The sequence below is a fragment of the Bubalus bubalis genome, chromosome 10 (assembly GCF_019923935.1).
Source record: "Bubalus bubalis isolate 160015118507 breed Murrah chromosome 10, NDDB_SH_1, whole genome shotgun sequence".
In the NCBI taxonomy this organism is placed as follows: Eukaryota; Metazoa; Chordata; class Mammalia; order Artiodactyla; family Bovidae; genus Bubalus; species Bubalus bubalis.
The window spans coordinates 20,046,602-20,065,544 of record NC_059166.1 but is presented as its reverse complement, the minus strand read 5'-3'; the positions used below and the strand labels follow the sequence as shown (position 1 = coordinate 20,065,544).

At 35.7% G+C, this 18,943-nt stretch overlaps 1 protein-coding gene across 2 annotated transcripts in view; it reads left to right on the top strand.

Moving 5' to 3' along the window:
* The window catches only part of ADGB (androglobin), a 187,019-nt gene that overhangs the window by 134,430 nt on the left and 33,646 nt on the right, over window positions 1-18,943 (top strand). For both annotated transcript variants that reach the window (XM_025294426.3, XR_003111870.3), the window contains exons 28-29: window positions 7,291-7,484; window positions 9,480-9,591. In XM_025294426.3, coding sequence (XP_025150211.3) covers window positions 7,291-7,484; window positions 9,480-9,591 — 306 coding nt within the window. The remainder of the gene's footprint in view (window positions 1-7,290; window positions 7,485-9,479; window positions 9,592-18,943) is intronic.

The window sequence follows — 18,943 nt, the reverse complement described above, 5'->3', positions numbered from 1 at the left end:
TGATAAATGCCCTTTATAATATTTAAGAAAGTTTCTCTATTGATAATTAAGGATTTTAGTATAGGTCTGAGACTTTATTGGTTACTTCTTTATAAAAATCATCAAATTTTATCCCTTTGAGTCTCATAAATTAATTTTTAATTTGGAATACATTCTTGAAATAAAACTTATTTATCCATGATGTTTCAATACAATCCTATGTTTTGAATATACTATTTTATTTGGTTTGTTAGATAGTATTTTCCCTTTAACTTTTAACTATTATAATATTTTTATAATTTCCAAATAACTGTTTTAGCTGGTCTTCTGTTTTAATATCTACTTAAACTTTTGGAGTTAGTGTGATTTATATATTTTCTATTTTGAGCATTGGATAGATGTTTTCACTGCGACCTAATTCAAATCAGTTTTGGTTAGTATTACATTGAGGTTTATAAAGAACACTTATTCTCTATTTTGGAGGTAAATGATTTGATGTCTAAATACATGTGCACTCACACACACATTCTCTTTCTCTATATATATATAATAAAAAGAAAACTTGCTAGTTGCAATATTTAAAATTTCAATTGGCATTTACATTTTATCTTATTGGCTTATAATTTTTTGAAAAAAAGTATGTTAAGATCTATTTTAATTGTAAAATGTATCCAAATTTATCTCTAATATTTTCCAGTTTACATATGTATATGTTACATTGTTAGTTGCAAAATGTTCTACATTTGCTTTATATTTATTGATATGCTGTACTTTTTAAATGAATATAAAGCAGTATTTTTTCAACTTTAATAGATTGTATGATAGTAATGCTGGTTCTTCATTTGTTATCATTTGCCTGTTCATTTTGGTTCACACATTTAGCTTTTCAACCTTTCTCTTAAAAGTGGGTATTTTTTCCCACTAAATCTAAAATTCTAATCTCTGAAATGGGGTGATGTAATCCACTTACATTTATTTTGATAAGCTTGCTTTTTCTGATTTCTGCCTTCATGCTTTATTTTAAAATTGATTATACTGTCTAGCTGATCTTTGCATAACTATGTGGTGGCTGGCATTCTTCCTGATCTCTCATTATTCCCAATAGTGTTTATGCTGATTATCTCAAGTATATAAGCAAAATACTAAAAAGAATTTACCTGTTGCCTATTTTCTAATATTCATACGTTTCTTTTCTTTCTCCTTTTTAAAATAAATGAAACCAAATCAGAACTCTTTTTCTCCTCTGTTATTGATCCTGGAAACTGTTATTGCAGCCCAGGGACTTCCTTTCCAATATGAATAAAAATCTGGAGGACCAGAGAATTGAGAAGACACTACATTGTAATGACACAATTAGGGCACAGATGTCATGCTTTAGACACAGGAAGGTGGGAAATTCCCTATTATATTAGTAATACAATGAGCTTAGTTAAAACACATTAATTCAGATCATGTCTCCTTTCCTCCCATCTTTTTCCCTTTATCCTTGAACATCCTGTAGATCATCTTCAGTACTAGTTCATGTTTCTGCTTTGTGGCTTTTCATGCCAATCTGCCTGAACCATTTCTATATATTTTTTTGGATAAGCCCAAATAACATAATATAATATTTATACATATTTCTCTTCAAGTATGTTAAGACCAGTAAGGGTACTATTAGGTTTTGCTAGTCCAGATTCCACTCTTACTCTTGAAGATGACTTTGTTTTCTTTTCTCTAATCCATGCTGTACAGATTTTTTTGTTGTTGTTTTTTGTTTTACTTCATGCAGGAACACTGTAATTCCAAAACTTTAGCAGGTACTGTGGGTGATTCTCCTATCCTGTTTACAGCCTTACATCTTTTCTTTTAAGTAACTAGTTGCCCCAAACATTACTCTCCAAAGTTTTTGATTTATATTCATAGAGGCAAACACTGTAGTTTATCGTATCAGTTTAGTTCAGGTCAGTTGCTCAGTCGTGTCCGACTCTTTGCAACCCCATGGACTGCAGCATGCTATGCTTCACTGTCCATCACCAACTCCTGGAGCTTGCTCAAATTCCTGTCCATTGAGTTGGTGGTGCCATCCAACCATCTCATCCTTTGTCATCCCCATCTCCTCCTGCTCATATAGCTTATCATTATTTCATTTTAAAATTTAGCATTTTATGGCTGAGTAATATTCAGTTCAGTCCAGTCACTCAGTCTTGTCTGACTCTTTGCAACTGAGTAATATTACTCAGCCATAAAAAGGAATGCATTTGAGTCCATTCTAATGAGGTGGATGAACATAGAACCTATTATTCAGAGTGAAGTGAATCAGAAAGAGAAAGATAAATACTGTATTCTAACACATATATACAGAATCTAGAAAAGTGGTACTGAAGAATTTATTTACAGGGCAATAGTGGAGAAACAGACATGGAGAATAGACTTATGGATATGGGGAGAGGGGAGGAGAGGGTGAGATGTATGGAAAGAGTAACATGGAAACTGACATCACCATATGTAAAATAGATAGCCAAAGGGAGTTGGCTGTATGGCTCTGGAAACTCAAACAGGGGCTCTGCATCAACCTAGAGGAGTGGGATGGGGAGGGACATGGGAGGGAGTTTCAAAAGAGAGAGGATATAAGTATACCTATGGCCTATTCATGGTGAGGTTTGACAGAAAACAGCAAAATTCTATAAAGAAATTATCCTTCAAAAAAATTAATTTTTTAAAAAGTTAGCTTTAGCAAGAGAATCACACATAACCATTTGACACAATGATATTTTTTTACTTCTGGCCAAGAAAGTGACAGCAATGGAGGAGAAAGATAATGAGAACATAATTCACAAATTGACCCCAAATTAGAGCCATTATCCAAGAATGTTCTTCTTTTACAAGATGCTTCTATTTCATAATTGTATTTTCTAAATGAACTTTAACACAATATTTTAAATTTCCCCTGAAACCAAAAAAATCATTTTCCTTCTGATTGCTTTGAATATATAGATTAATTATACCCTCATAGCATTGAATTTCTAGGCAAGTAAAGGCTATTTATTTCCATCTATTCAGGACTTCTTTATGGTTCACAGAAAAGATTGCAAATTTTCTCCACAGAAGTTGATAGATTAGCTATCATAAATTAGATATTTTCTTTATTTAGATGTCAGACAGACTCTTAGTTTTAAAGAATGCTATTAGTTTATGTTTATGAATCATATAAGCAGATATTGAAATTTCTTTTCCTTTCTAAATGTTTTTTAAGGTGCTTCTCTTGGAAACATATCCATTTATGAATTTTTTACTGTATGTATTTCTGGAAGGCCCCCACTAAAAATACATGCAAAAAATGTGTGTGTGTTACATTTGTAGTGAAATGGGACATGACAGATTAAGTTATATATTCTGCAAGCAAACACGGAAAGGTAAAGTGTTAAGTCTTTCAGTAGTGTCTGACTCTGAGATCCCACAGATTATAGCCCACCAGGTTCCTCTGTCCATGGGATTCTCCAGGCAAGAATATTGGAGTGGGTTGCCATTTCCTTCTCCAGAGAATCTTCCAGACCCAGCAATTCAAACCCAGGTTTGCATTGCAGGCCACCAGGCCATCTGAGCCACCAGGGAAGCCTGTAAACAAATATTATATGGTACTAAAGAAGGAATAAATTCCATTGCAAAGATATTGAAGGCTTTGAAATGAGCTAGGAACAAAAATCTTAAGCCTCTTTAGGTTTTTTGCTATCTCATGGAAACTTTAAAAGCATGTCTGTATATCTCATATACTTATTAGGAATAATATCAGTACTTATGCTGTAAGGGTAATATAAAATTCATAATTTTCCACAAAATTTTCTTCAGTTCAGTTCAGTCGTTCAGTCATGCCCAACTCTTTGTGACCCCAAGAACCGCAGCATGCTAGGCCTCCCTGTCCATCACCAACTCCCGGAGTCCACCCAAACCCATGTCCATTGAGTCAGTGATGCCATCCATCCATCTCATCCTCTGTCGTCCCCTTCTCCTCCTGCTCTCAATCTTTCCCAACATCAGAGTTTTTCCCAAACCCATGTCCATTGAGTCAGTGATGCCATCCATCCATCTCATCCTCTGTCGTCCCCTTCTCCTCCTGCTCTCAATCTTTCCCAACATCAGAGTTTTTTCCAATGAGTCAGCTCTTTGCATGAGGTGGCCAAAGTATTGGAGTTTCAGCTTTAGCATCAGTCCTTCCAATGAATATTCAGGACTGATCCCCTTTAGGATGGACTGGTTGGATCTCCTTGCAGTCCAAGGGACTCTCAAGAATCTTCTCCAACACCACAGTTTAAAAGCATCAGTTCTTTGGTGCTCAGCTTTCTTCACAGTCCAACTCTCACATCCATACGTAACCACTGGAAAAACCATAGCCTTGACTAGACGGACCTTTGTTGGCAAAATAATGTCTCTGCTTTTCAATATGCTGTCTAGTTTGGTCATAACTTTCCTTCAAATCTAAGCAATTGAGGATTTGAGGAAGAAATATGGATGAATAGTAGTAAAACATTTTATTTCATATAGTTGTATAAGGTTCAAAATTGTTGATGATTTATCAAAATTAATGCAAGCAGTCTCCTACTGATAGTGATGTGTGATCATTCTAATCATTAGTTTATATAAACAGTACTTAAATTTTTAAAGAAATCTGAATAGACATTTTTCTAAACAAATAATGTGCATGTATTAGATAAATGCTTAGAAGTAGAACTGTTGAGTCACTGGGTACAGACAGTAGTGATTTTGGTATATATTGTCAAATTACCCTCCGTTGAGTTTCATAAATTTATCTTCTTTTACCCATGCCCCTGAATGACAGGGTTATCATATTTTTTGGGTCTTCATATTTCTGATTTCAATTTGAATGCTAAAAATTTATTTATATTTTGCTTACCATTAGAGCAGTTTAAGCATATTTTTATATATTTTATATATCACCTTTTAATATTTCCTTCTTTGAAAAAAATTTTGAGTGCTTTGCCCATTTTTTTATTGGAATTAGTTGTTTTTTTCTAATTTATGTGTCAGTCAGGCAGCTCAGTCACTCAGTCATGTCCAACTCTTTGCGACCCCATGAATCACAGCACACCAGGCCTCCCTGTTCATCACCAACTCCCGGAGTTCACCCAGACTCACGTCCATCGAGTCAGTGATGCCATCCAGCCATCTCATCCTCTGTCGTCCCCTTCTCCTCCTGCCCCAAATCCCTCCCAGCATCAGAGCCTTTTCCAATGAGTCAACTCTTCACTTTAGGTGGCCAAAGTACTGGAATTTCAACTTTAGCATCATTCCCTCCAAAGAAATCCCAGGGCTGATCTCCTTCAGAATGGACTGGTTGGATCTCCTTGCAGTCCAAGGGACTCTCAAGAATCTTCTCCAACACCATAGTTCAAAAGCATCAATTTACGTGTAGACTATCATATATTAAGGAAAATGTTTTCTTTATTTTATATTTGTTTCAAATATTTTTCATAACAGTGGGTTATGAATGATTAAGTACACATTTGAAGGAATTAATGAAGGAAAGGATAGGGACTTTGTGTGATTCATTTTTAATTTTTTATTGAAGTATAATCTACACAGAGCAAAAAAATAAATCTAAGTTGATGAGTTTTGATAAGTTTATCTATCAGTGTGACCTACACTCTTAACAAGATATGGAACATTTCTGTTACCCAGAAAAATTCCCTCAGGCTATTTCTATTCAATTTCCCAACACCCAAAGAGACAAGCACTGTTCACATTCCCATCACAATAAACTAGTTTTGCATCTTCTAAAACTCCATAAAATGTAAATACTGTTTTAGCACACTCGACATAATGTTTTTGAGATACATCTATGTTGTGCTGCTCCATTCGCTTTTGTATTGTTGAGTGTTATTCCATTGTATGGATATACCATATGGTTTATAGCTTTAGATTTTTATTGGAATTTTGTTAAACTTGGGAAGCATTGGCATCTTAGCAAAACTGAGGTTTCTGGTTCATGAACATATATCTTTAATTTCTCTCAACAATGTTTTATGCCCTCAATGTACAGATTTCACAACTAGTTTATTAAATTTCTATGTAAGAAATTTATTTTTATGGGAACTCCATCTAGGACTAAGAACTTATGTAGATTATACCATTTGATAGCTGTATTTAATTAACAAATCATGTGAGTAATATAATGGTACTTATATGATTTGTCAATTATGAAATAATAAAGACATTAAAAATTACAATAACATGCACGTGCATAGTATTAAACACTGAAGTAGTCAGAACATGTGGTATTAGTTTATTGTCATTCAAATGGCACATGAATGAGAATTTGTTGAATTACATTCTTGTAGCAATCAGTGGTTGCTCAGAAAATGCATTGTTCTATCCAAGTCATACATCATTACAGTGTTTCTTTAAGACCAGGATATTTCCTAGAAGCCAGTGATGTTTTTTATCTCATGAAAAAATAAATTGACCTGTCCCTTTGAATGTGTTTTATAAGGATATAATAAATAACACAGTAATGATTATATATTTCTGTAAACATAGTATTCTTCAGAAAATAATGTTGAAAGTCTACTCAGGAGTAATCTTCCTTAACTCTTTAAAATTTATATTTCATATGGAAGTATCTTCATATTAGTTATTCATTAAAATATCAATGTCCTACAGTTGGTATTACATATTTAATTTTTAAATGTTGAAGCCCCATTATGAATAATAAAAAATGTTATATAATTAGAAGACTAGGAAGGGGCTTGTCATACAATCTTTGTGAATATACTTCATGTTATTTGACCAGAAATGTCATCCCTAAAAATTTTGAGTAGTAATTATTTACCAAACTTAAAATTTTCTATAAATATAAATTTTTTTTAAGACAAAAAAAATCATAGCTAGAACTTTGGTCTTTCTCTGCAACTAGATAATTTAGTGTTAAATAGTATGACTTGTTTTATTATTATTATATAGTCTTTTCAGTCCACATTGGAAACCGGTTTGTGTTATTTCTTTCTTAAGCTGTCAGTTCTGTCCTCCCTGCTTGCTTTTTAAGTAGACGTTATAACTCGACCTTCCCTGGTGGCTCAGACGGTAAAGCCTATGTCTACAATGTGGGAGACCTGAGTTCGATCCCTGGGTCGGGAAGTTCCCTGGAGAAGGAAATGGCAACCCACTCCAGTACTCCTGCCTGGAAAATCCCATGGACAGAGGACCCTGGTGTCCATCGGGTAGCAAAGAGTCAGACACAACTGAGCGACTTCACTTTCACTTTCAATGATTATATATTCCACATATTTTAACATAAACAATATTTCTCATATTCAGCCAGCAAGCAAATTCTTTCAGCTCATGCTGCTTTAAAGAAAGAGCAAGATTTATACATCAAGAAAAAATCTGCAGGAGGTCAGAAATCCTATAAAAGGCCTGGAAGTGCAATAGTGGACACTGGTCAGCCTATTATGGATGAAGATACCAGCTATATACCCACTATAGACGAAAATGCTAGCACACCACAGCAGGTAATTAACATTTAGAAGATTTATTCAATTGTACTACTCCTAAAAGCTCAACATAAATCATAACAATTATTTTCCTAAAATTGAAGAAATAAAGAACAATGTATATAATTTAAGGCAGCAAATAAAAATATGATTTATCCATTGGAGATCAAGAAAATAAATTAATTGAAAGAAATAAAAACAAAATGTCAAAACCAAATCCTAATATGACAGTAATTGGGCCTCTCTGGTGGCTCAGCAGTAAAGAATCCACCTGCCAATGTAGGATACTTGAGTTTGATCCCCAGGTCAGGGAGATCCCCTGGAAAAAGAAATGGCAAGCCTCCAGTATTCTTGCCTGGAGAATGCCATGGACAAAGGAGCCTGGTGGGCTACAGTCTATGGGACATGACTATAGTTGGACACAACTGAGCAACTGAGCATACACAGAATTACATAGAAAAATCAATTAGTAATTAATATTTGAATATTTTAACACATACTTTTCAGAAAAGAGTAAATTAAGTTGAAAAACAAAATACACTTGATCATTAGGATTTGAAATATTAAGTATAAGCTTAATCTTTTAGATTTCTAAATAGAACACTTCACCTCATAAAAAGTAAATATACTTTTTCATAGAACACACAAGAAGCCTCAAAAAAACCCAAACTATATTGTGTAATTGTTATTTGAACATAATTTAATAATATAGAAATTAATAATTATCAGCTTAAAATCACATAAATGTGAAAACATGTAAATATACTAAATAATTCCTTAGCTTAAAAATCCTTTAAAAAGAAAGTATTAAATACAAAGGGCTCAATAAAAATGAAAACTACAAATCAAAATTTGTAAACCACATCTAAAGTAGCATTCAGTGGAACGTTGACTTTTTAAATTAACTCATCAGAAAATATGAATGATTCAAACAAATGAACTAAACTATTGAAACAAAAAAGTTAGAGAACAAGTAAAATAATAACTCAAAAATAAGGAGAAAAAATATCGATAAAATGAGTAAAAATTTAAGAAACGGGGAACAAAATCTACAACAATTAAACTCTAAGGTTTTTAAGATTAATAAAAACGCTTGTGTTTTGTAAGACCAATCAATTAAGAAAAAAGAAAGAAAATATAAATGAATTGAATATAGAACAAAAATTAGGATGAAGGTATAAATGCAAACAACAGGTTTAAAAATTTTTTAAGTATTATATACAACTTTATATTAGCTAGAGCTTCCTAGGTGGTGCTAGTGGTAAAGAATCTGTCTGCCAATGCAAGACACAAGAGACAGGTTCAGTCCCTGGGTTGGGAAGATGTCCTCTAGGAGGAAATGGCAACTGACCCCAGTATTCTTGACTAGAAAATTCCATGGACAGAGGAGCCTGGCAGGCTACAGTCCATTGGGCCACAGAATTGGACACAACTGAGCAACTGATCACACACACAAGCACACACACACTAGCTAATTTAAAACTTAGAAAAATTGTTTTAAATGTAAAATTCCTGGGGTAGGAGGAAGAAGAGACTAGCTGCTCCACAAAAAGCAGAAAATATGAAATAATAAGAATAATCAAACAAGTCATAATCAAAGTCATACCTTTCCAAAAAGCATAGGCCTAGCTGCTTTACAAAATAGATCTAACAGACTTTTGAGGAGTAAATTATTCTAGAAAATAGAAAAACAATACAAACCTTCCAGTCTTTTTTAAGAGATTAATGTAATTCAGATGCCAAAACTGAGTAACAAAAGTAAAATAAATTTAACTTATAAACATGAATGCAAAAATTATAAATACTAGAATATATGATAGTATTGATGGGGATATGAGGCTATTATAGACTGTGGTATTACAGAATTTTGGAGAACATTTAACAGTATTTAATTAAATCATTATTGTATGATCCAGAAAAAATGCATTTATTATGTGCCTAAAATAATAAATGATTAAGCATATACTATATTTATTTTTTTATTGTTTATACTTAAATATTGCATTTTTCCAGGTATACAAGTATATTATACAGTGTTTGGTGTTATATAACAGTTGGCCTCTCACTGAAAGTCAACAGATGTTTGTTCAAGCACTAAAAGACTTAGAGAAAAATGATAACAAAGGTATGTCACTCCAAATATTATTCCTGCATTTTATATTGTCTATACATATTTAACAGTAAATTTGTCATGTAATTACTAAAATATTATTGCTTACAATTTATGCTCTAATCCAGTGGCATTTCCTGTTCTATCAACTGATTATGTGTTTCAACACTTTCAGTATTTGGTTATGAAAACCAAAAAATATATGATTGTTTAGTCAAGTTTAAACAACTTTTGTCCAGTTAGTAAAAATTACTTGATGATTATCTAACAAAGGTACTCTAAACTTTTCTAATTATAAATTATTTTTGTCCAAGTTATTAAAAAATATAACTTTAAAGATATGTTTTTAAAATATTTAAGAGAAAAAGAATCTTCCACTGAAAGAGAATTCAGGTTTATTTTTTCAAAAAGTAAACTATTCTCAATATTTCTGAGCAGGAAAAAACAGATTGATGCTTTAGATTTTAAAAAAATTGGAAACAGCCTCTACTCTTAAACATATATTGCATGTATGCATGTTCATGTCTCACTCTTTGTGAGCCCATGGACTGCAGCCTGCCAGGCTCCTCAGTCTATGGAATTTTCCAGGCAAGAATAGTGGGGTGGGTTGCCATTTCCTGTTCCTGGTGATCTTCCTGGTGCAGGGATAGAACTTGCATCTCCTGCATTGCAGGCAGATTCTTTACCACTGAGCCACCCTTATGAAGTATAATAATTAAATCTAAAGGAATGAATATTTTCAATGTATATTCTTTTCAAATATCAAACAAGATTACCCAATCATAAAATTAACCTATGTACATTATTTTAAAAATAAAATTGTACACTACCAAAGAGCATAATACAATACCAAAAGCTGGTCAGAGTGCAGAGCAACAGAAATTTTCACACACTGATGATGGGAATACAAAATGGTACAGTCAAGTTGAAAGAGTTTCAATTTCTTACAAAACTAAAAATGCACTTACTACTGTGAAATAAAGTTCACAACTTATGGCAAGACTAAATAAGTTGAAATATAAAAAAGATTTCTCTGTCCTGTGTCTTCCTGTCTCTCCTCTGCTGTGCCTTACGTATCTGCATTATGCATCTACCAACCTTCTTCCATCATTAGAAATACCTGCTCCTCCATAAAAAGCAACATTCTGCTAGCATCCACAAAAAAACTCCTAAAAGATGACATTCCTTCTTGATGGTGCAAAGGGCTAGGATGATGCTTAGATCTGGATTGTGTAAACTGACAATAATATGTCAAGGGAAACCATCAACATAATGAAAAGCAACTTATGAAATGGGAGAAAATATTTGCAAACCAGGTATCTGATTGTTAATAAACATATATATATATAAACATAAAACACATATATACAAACATATATATACAAAGAAATCATGTAACTCGGTATCAAAAAAAGAAACAATCCAATTAAAAAATGGACAAAGGATCTGAATAACATTTTTCTAAGGAACACATACAGATGGCCAACAGACACATGAAAAGATGGTCAAGATCGCTAATCATTGGGGAAATGTGATTCAAAACCACAATGAGATATTTTATTAGAATGGCTATTACCAAAAAGATAAGAGATAGTGGGTATTGGAGAGAATATGGAGAAAGCGGAACCGTTATTACACTGTTAATGGAAATGTATATTGGAGCAGCCACTAGAGATGGAGGATGAAGATTCCTCAAAAAATTAAAAATAGTACTGCCATAAGATCTAGCAATTCCACTTCTGGGTATATGCTCTAAGGAAATGAAATCATTATCATCAAGAGATATCTGTACCTCCATGTTCATTGCAACATTATTTACAATTGCCAAGACATGCAAACAACCTAATTGCCCATTGATGGATGAACAGGTAAAGACATAGTGAGATATATATAATGGAATATTATTCAGCCATGAAAATAAGGAAAACCTGCCTTTTGAAACAACTTGAATGAATCTTGAGGATATTATGATAAGTGGAAAAAAAGTCAGACAGAGCAAGCCAAATGCTATATGAACTCACTTATATGCAGAATCTGAAATAAGAGAACTCATAGAAACATTGAACAGATTGGTGGTTGCCAAAGAGGAGGCTGGGGGATATATAAAATAGGTAAATGTGGTCAAAAGACACAAACTTCCAGTTATAAGATAAATAACCCCCAGGGATGTAATGTAGAGCGTATATGTTTCTTAAGTTCAAAATCCAGCACAGGTGGATTTTCAGTATCTGAACACAGTAGTATAATTTAAGAACTAGAATAATGTAAAATGTAGATCTTGGTTATGGTACAAATTAATAGTGTGAATTAAACTTTTAAAATGAAGGTAACATTAAATAGAGAAATACAGTAAAGTTGCTAAGCTACTGTACATTTGAGTAGTGGAAACTGGGTTATTTATCACCTGTAAAATAAGAACAACTTCGTGTTATATAATAACTCCTCTGTTTCAGAGTTGTTATGAAGATCCAAGAAAATATATATAAAGTTCCTAGAACCCAGCAGCACTTCAAAAAATTGTTTTATCATTATTGTGTGTTCCAACTAGAAAATGTCTTTAGGAATAATTACATGTCTTCTTTTTTGACATCATATTTGACAATTTTAAGTGTGAATGATCAGCTGCTAAAATTAAATGACACCTTGTGTCACCTTTGCTGAAAGTAGCAAAGAAATTCAGGATTGAATTGTATTTAAAATGAGCTAGGAAAATTTTTTATTTGAAAAAATATGTTGGACAATCTTTTTGAAAGTTACACAGCTTTTGAATTCAGAATAATTATTCTGTAATTTCATGCTTATAAATGTGCTTTTTGTAGGTAGCCAATATATCTACAACCCATAGCCTACAAACTAGAACCTTAAGAGTGAGATATATTTTTGAGTAATTAAGTTATCAATGTCTTGAAATTATTAACTTAGTTGACTTTTCAATGATAAATATATCAAATATAAATTGGTCAAACATTTCTTTCATTAGTACGTTGGTGACCCAATTTAAAATTATATGTAAATTAAATGGAAATGTTGCCTCATTAACTGATTTAACCTCAATATCTAATTTATATGAGAAATAAAATACATTAATTTAATTTTTTTCAACGATTTACTTTGTTACAACTCATGATAAAATGTAATGCCTGAAACCATTATAAAACTTTAAAAAGTTTGGCCTCTGGTTAACATGAAGCAACAGTGCCACCTTTAGTATATTTCAATACTTTATGTTTTAGTGAAAATTGCTTACTTTCACTTAAGAAAATAGAAAATGGAGAAACCCGAGCAGGTAATATTTAGTGATACTGTCTGCCTTTATATGTATAATAATTAGCAGTCTTGTTATTTTAAAGTATTTATGTTTGTTGCTGCTGTTTAATCACTAAGTCATGTCCAACTCTTTTCTGACCCCGTGGACCGTAGCCCATCAGGCTCCTCTGCCCATGGGATTTCTCAGGCAAGAATACTGGAGTGGATTGACATTTCCTCCTCCAGGGGATCTTCCTGACCCAGGGATCAAACACACATGGCCTGCATTGGCAGGCAGATTCTTTACCACTGAGTCACCTGGGAAGCCCTTTGTTTATGTTCCTGGCCTACATATTTGAAGTTCTAATCTATTTGCATTAAGCATAAGCTTTATCATTCTCAAAAGTATTTGATTTCAAGTCCCAGTGCTAATTTTATTAGCAGAATATAAAATAATTTCCTGAATTCAAATAAATATTATTGTTGCTTTTTCTCAGACACAATACATGCATGGTGTATCCAGTTCAGAGTCTTTGAAGTAACCAAAGATTGTAGATACTATATATATATTTATATATTCATTTATGTATGTAGCACATGCACACACCAATACAATTACAATCACACATGGTAAATATAAACAGAAAAACCTATATGCATGGTATATTTTCAGTTTAGAGTCTGAAGAAACCAAATGCTGTAGATATATATAAATATATATATCACACAGACACCAATATAATTACAATCAAACTTGGTATATATAAATAGAAATACCATACATATATATATGAATATATAAATATATATAGTTATGTAATGTTCACATATGTCAACTTGAATATGTACTGTGCTTAGTCAGCCGTTTCAGATTTTGTTATCCCATGGACAGTAGCCCACCAGGCTCCTCTGTCCATGGGGATTCTCCAGACAAGAATACTGGTGTGGGTTGCCATGCCCTCCTCCTTAGAATATGCTCATTTGAGTGGAATCAAATATGCCTACTGTATGACTCATTAAGAACTATGAGTGGTAGGAAAAGAATGCCCCAGAAATACCTAATGGGGCAGCTTGAGATTCTACTTCATCAGACATTTGTTAACATCTTAAAAACATAGAGTGTATGATACTATTCATAGATATGATCTTATTTCATATGTTCTTTATTGATTATTTAAAGTCTATGGGGATGGTGTCAGAGCTTCCAAGATGGCACTAGTAGTAAAGAATTCTCCTGCCAATAAAAGAGTCATAAAAACATGTTATGCTAGAGATGTAACAGAGTTTTGCCAAGAGAACGCACTGGTCATAGCAAACACCCTCTTCAAACAACATAAGAGAAGAGAAGAGTAAGGTCATCTACACATGACCAGACTCTACACGTGACCAGATTGTCAATACTGAAATCAGATTGATTATATTCTCTGTAGCCAAAGATGGAGAAGCTCTATACAGGCAGCACAAACAAGACCCAGAGCTGACTGTGGCTCAGATCATGAGCTCTTATTACCAAATTCAGGCTTAAATTAAAGAAAGTAGGGAAAACCACTAAACCATTCAGGTATGACCTAAATCAAATCCCTTATGATTATACAGTGGAAGTGACAAATAGATTCAAGGGATTAGATCTGATAGAGTGCCTGAAGAACTAGGAATGGAGGTTTGTGACATTGTACAGGAGGCGGTGATCAAGACCATCCCAAAGAAAAAGAAATGCAAAAAGGCAAAATGATTGTCTGAGGAGGCCTTACAAATAGTTAAGAAAAGAAAAGATGTGAAAAGCAAGAAGTGGAAAGATATACCCATTTGAATGCAGAGTTCCAAAGAATAGTAAGGAGAGATAAGAAACCCTTACTCAGTGATCAATGCAAAGAAATGGAAAACAATAGAATGGGAAAGACGAGAGATCTCTTCAAGAAAATAAGAGATACCAAGGGAATATTTCATGCAAAGATGGGCACAAAAAGGACAGAAATGGTATGGACCTAACAGAAGCAGAAGATAGTAAGAATAGGTGGCAAGACACAGAAGAACTATACAAAAAAACATCTTAATGACCCAGATAACCACGATGGTGTGATCACTCACCTAGAGCCAGACATCCTGGAATGTGAAGACAAATGAGCTTTAGGAAGCATCACTATGAAAAAAACTATTGGAGGTGATGAATTCCAGTTGGAATCATCAAATCCTAAAAGATGATGCTGTTAAAATGCTGCACTCAATATGCCAGCAAATCTGGAAAATTTAGCAGTAGCCACAGGACTGGAAAATGTTAGTTTCATTCCAATCCCAAAGAAAGGAAATGCCAAAGAATGTTCAAACTGCTACACAATTGCACTCATCTCACATGCTAGCAAAGTAATGCTCAAAATTCTCCAGGCCAGGCCTCTGTGAACTTCCAGATGTTCAAGCTAGATTTAGAAAAGGCAGAGGAACCAGAGATCAAATTGCCAACATCCACTGGATCATCAGAAAAGCAAAAGAGTCCCCCCAAAACATCTATTTCTGCTTTGTTGACTACACCAAAGTCTTTGACTGTGTGGATTACAACAAGCTGTGGGAAATTCTTTAAGAGATGGAAACACCAGACCACCTGACCTACCTCCTGAGAAATCTGTATGCAGGTGAGGAAGCAGAAGTTAGCACTGAACATGGAACAACAGACTGGTTCCATTTCTGGAAAGGAGTACTCCAAAGCTGTATATTGTCACTCTGTTTCTTTAACTTATATATAGAGTACCTCAGGAGAAATGCCAGGCTAAATGAGCACAAGCTGGAATCAAGACTGCCGGGAGAAATATCAATAATCTCAGATGTTCAGATGACACCACCCTTATGGCAAAAAGTGAAGAAGAACTAAAGAGCCTCTTGATGAAAGTGAAAGAGGAGAGTGAAAAAGTTGGCTTAAAACTCAACATTCAGAAAACTAAGATCATGGCATCTGGTCCCATGACTCCATGGCAGATAGATGGGGAAACAAAGGAAACAGTGAGACTTTATTTCTTGGGCTCCAAAATCACTGCAGTCGGGGACTGCAGCCATGAAATTAAAAGATGCTGACTCCTTGGAAGAAAAGCTATGACCAAACTAGACAGCATATTAAAAAGCAGAGACATTACTTTTCCAACAAAGGTCCGTCTAGTCAAAGCTATGGTTTTTCCAGTAGTCATGTATGAATGTGAGAGTTAGACCATAAAGAAAGCTGAGCACTGAAAAATTGATGCTTTTGAACTGTGGTATTGGAGAAGACTCTTGAGAGTCCCTTGGACTGCAAGGAGATGCAACAAGTCAGTCCTAAAGGAAATCAGTCTTGAATATCCATTGGAAGGACTGATGCTGAAGCTGAAGCTCCAATACTTTGGCTGCCTGATGCTAAGATCTGACTCATTGGAAAAGACCTTAATGTTGGGAAAGAGTGAAGGCAGGAGCAGAAGGGAACAACAGAGGATTAGATGGTGGATGGCATCACTGACTCGACAGACATGAGTTTGAATAAGCTCTGGGAGTTGGTGATGGACAGGGTGGCCTGGTGTGCTGCAGTCCGTGGGGTAGCAGAGTCGGATATGACTGAGCGAGTGAACTAAGAGACATTGGTTCAATCCCTGCATCAGGAAGACACCCTGGAGTAGGAATTGGCTACCCACTCCAGTAATCATGCCCAGAAAATCCCATGGACAGACTATCAGTGAGTGCTGCAGTCCATGGGGCTGCAAAGAGTCGGACACGACTAAGAATCAGACACAACTAAAAGCCAAACATAGGGGAGCAGTCCTAAGATGGTGGAGGAATAGAATGGGGAGACCACTTTCTCCCCCACAAATTCATTGAAAGAACATTGAACGCTGAGAAAATTCCACAAAACAACTTCTGAATGCTGGCAGAGGACATCAGGCACCCAGAAAGGCAGCCCGTTGTCTTTGAAAGGAGGTAGAACAAAATACAAAAGATAAAAAGAGAGACAAAAGAGTTAGGGATGGAGACCCATCCCAGGAAGGGAGTCTTAAAAGAGGAGAAGGTTCCAAACACCAGAAAACCCTCTCACCAGCGGGTCTGTGGGGAGTTTTTGAATCTCAGAGGGTAACATAAACGGGAGGAAAAATAAATATATAAACCCCACAGATTACGTGCCTTAATAGCAACTCTCAGCAGAGAAGTAGACCAGATGCTCGCATCTGCCACCAGCAAGCAGGGGCTGAACAGGGAGGTGCGGGCTGCATTGCTTAGGGTAAGGACCAGGCCTGAATGCCCTGAGGGCAATCTGAGGGAGATAAGGTGAGATAGCAACCCAAACTGTGGGATAGCCAGAGAGAGGGAAAACAAGAGAGAGAGAGAGAACTATCCCGCGAAAAGCCCTAACCTAAGGCACTGCCGGGCTGCTTACACAACAAAGGACTGAGCGAATACCAGAGGAGAGCTAGTCAGCTGCTCACCAGCCCATCCCCCGCCAGAGGCAGGGAGGCAGGCAGGCGGCAGCCAGAACCAGAAAGGGGCAATCTCGGCCCCGGAGATGGTATCCTCTACCAAACTGCAAGCAGGCTCCCAGTTGCTAACCAAGACTTCCTGGGATTCTGGACGGTTGACGTCCTCTGGGAGGGTTGCAGCCAGTGATCAGCTCCCCAGTAGACACACAGCACACCTGAGACGGCGCGCCCACTGCGCACCCAGGAAACAGAGCGGCTGGGACAGGGGAGGCGATAAGATGCACCCCTCACCTGGGGAGAGTGCGCTCACCAAGCACCTGGGTCGCCTGAGCTGCTCGGACCTGGGAAGGGCACAAAACGCAGGCCAACCAAGTCTGCACCTGTGTGGAGTACCCGAGAACCGGAACCTGAGCAGTTTAGACCTGGGAAGTGCATGCAACCCAGGGCCCATTTTAGACAGTTCCTATGCAGAGCAACCCAGAGCCTGAGCAGTGTAGACTGGGAAAGCACACACGCCGTGAGCGGGGGCAAACCCAGTGTGGCCCAGACACTGCGAGCACTCCCCACACACGCCAGTGATGTTTGTTTGCAGTGTTCCTCCCTCCCCACAGCACAACTGAACGTGTGAGTCTAAATAAGTGACCACCTTCACCTCCTTGTGTCAGGGTGGAAATTAGACACTGAAGAGAACTGCAAACAGAAGAAGCCAAAATAAACAGAGGGAACCGCTTTGGAAGTGACAGGTACAACAGATTAAAACCCTGTAGTTAGCACCGACTATGTTGGAGGGGCCTATAGATCTTGAGAAGCATAAGCTGGAACAAGGAACTATCTGAAACTGAACTGACCCCACCCTGACTGCAACAGCTCCAGAGAAATTCCTAGATATATTTTTAGTATTATCATTTTTTAAATTAAATTGAAAAAAATTTTTAAGTCCTCTATTATTCCTTTAATTTTCATTTTTATAACCTACTATTACCTTGCAAAAAAAAAAAATAAGACCCTATTTTTAAGGCAAACTTCATATATATTTTTTATAATTTTTGTGATTTTTTTTTAATATTGTATTTTTGAGAGTCTCACCTCTACTCTAGATTTTTCACCTTTGCTTTTTGGTATGTTATCAATTTTGTACCTTTAAGAACCCAATCTTCAGTACCCATTTTTACTGAGGAGTGTGATTACTGTCTTGATTACTCTGTCCCCCTTTTGACTCTCCTTTTTCTCCCCCAGGCCACCTCTATCTACTCCTTCCCCCTTCTCTTCTCTACCCAAATCTATGAATCTCTTTGTGTGTTCCAGGCTGTGGAGAACACTTAGGGAACTGATTACTGGCTAGATCTCTCTCTCTCCTTTTGATTCCCCCTTTTGTCCTCCTGGTCACCTCTATCTCCCTCCTCCCTCTTCTCTTCTCCATCTAACTCTGTGAACCTTTCTGGGTGTCCCTCACTGTGGAGAAGCTTTTCATCATTAACCTAGATATTTTTTAATTTGTGTAGTATAGATAGAGAAGTCTTGAGGCTACTCTAAGAATAAGACTGAAAACCAGAGGCAGGAGGCTTAAGTTCAAAACCTGAGAACACCAGAGAACTCCTGACTCCAGGGAACATTAATTGATAAGAGCTCATCCAAAAGTCTCCATACCTACACTGAAACCAAGCACAACCCAAGAGCCAACAAGTTCCAGAGCAAGA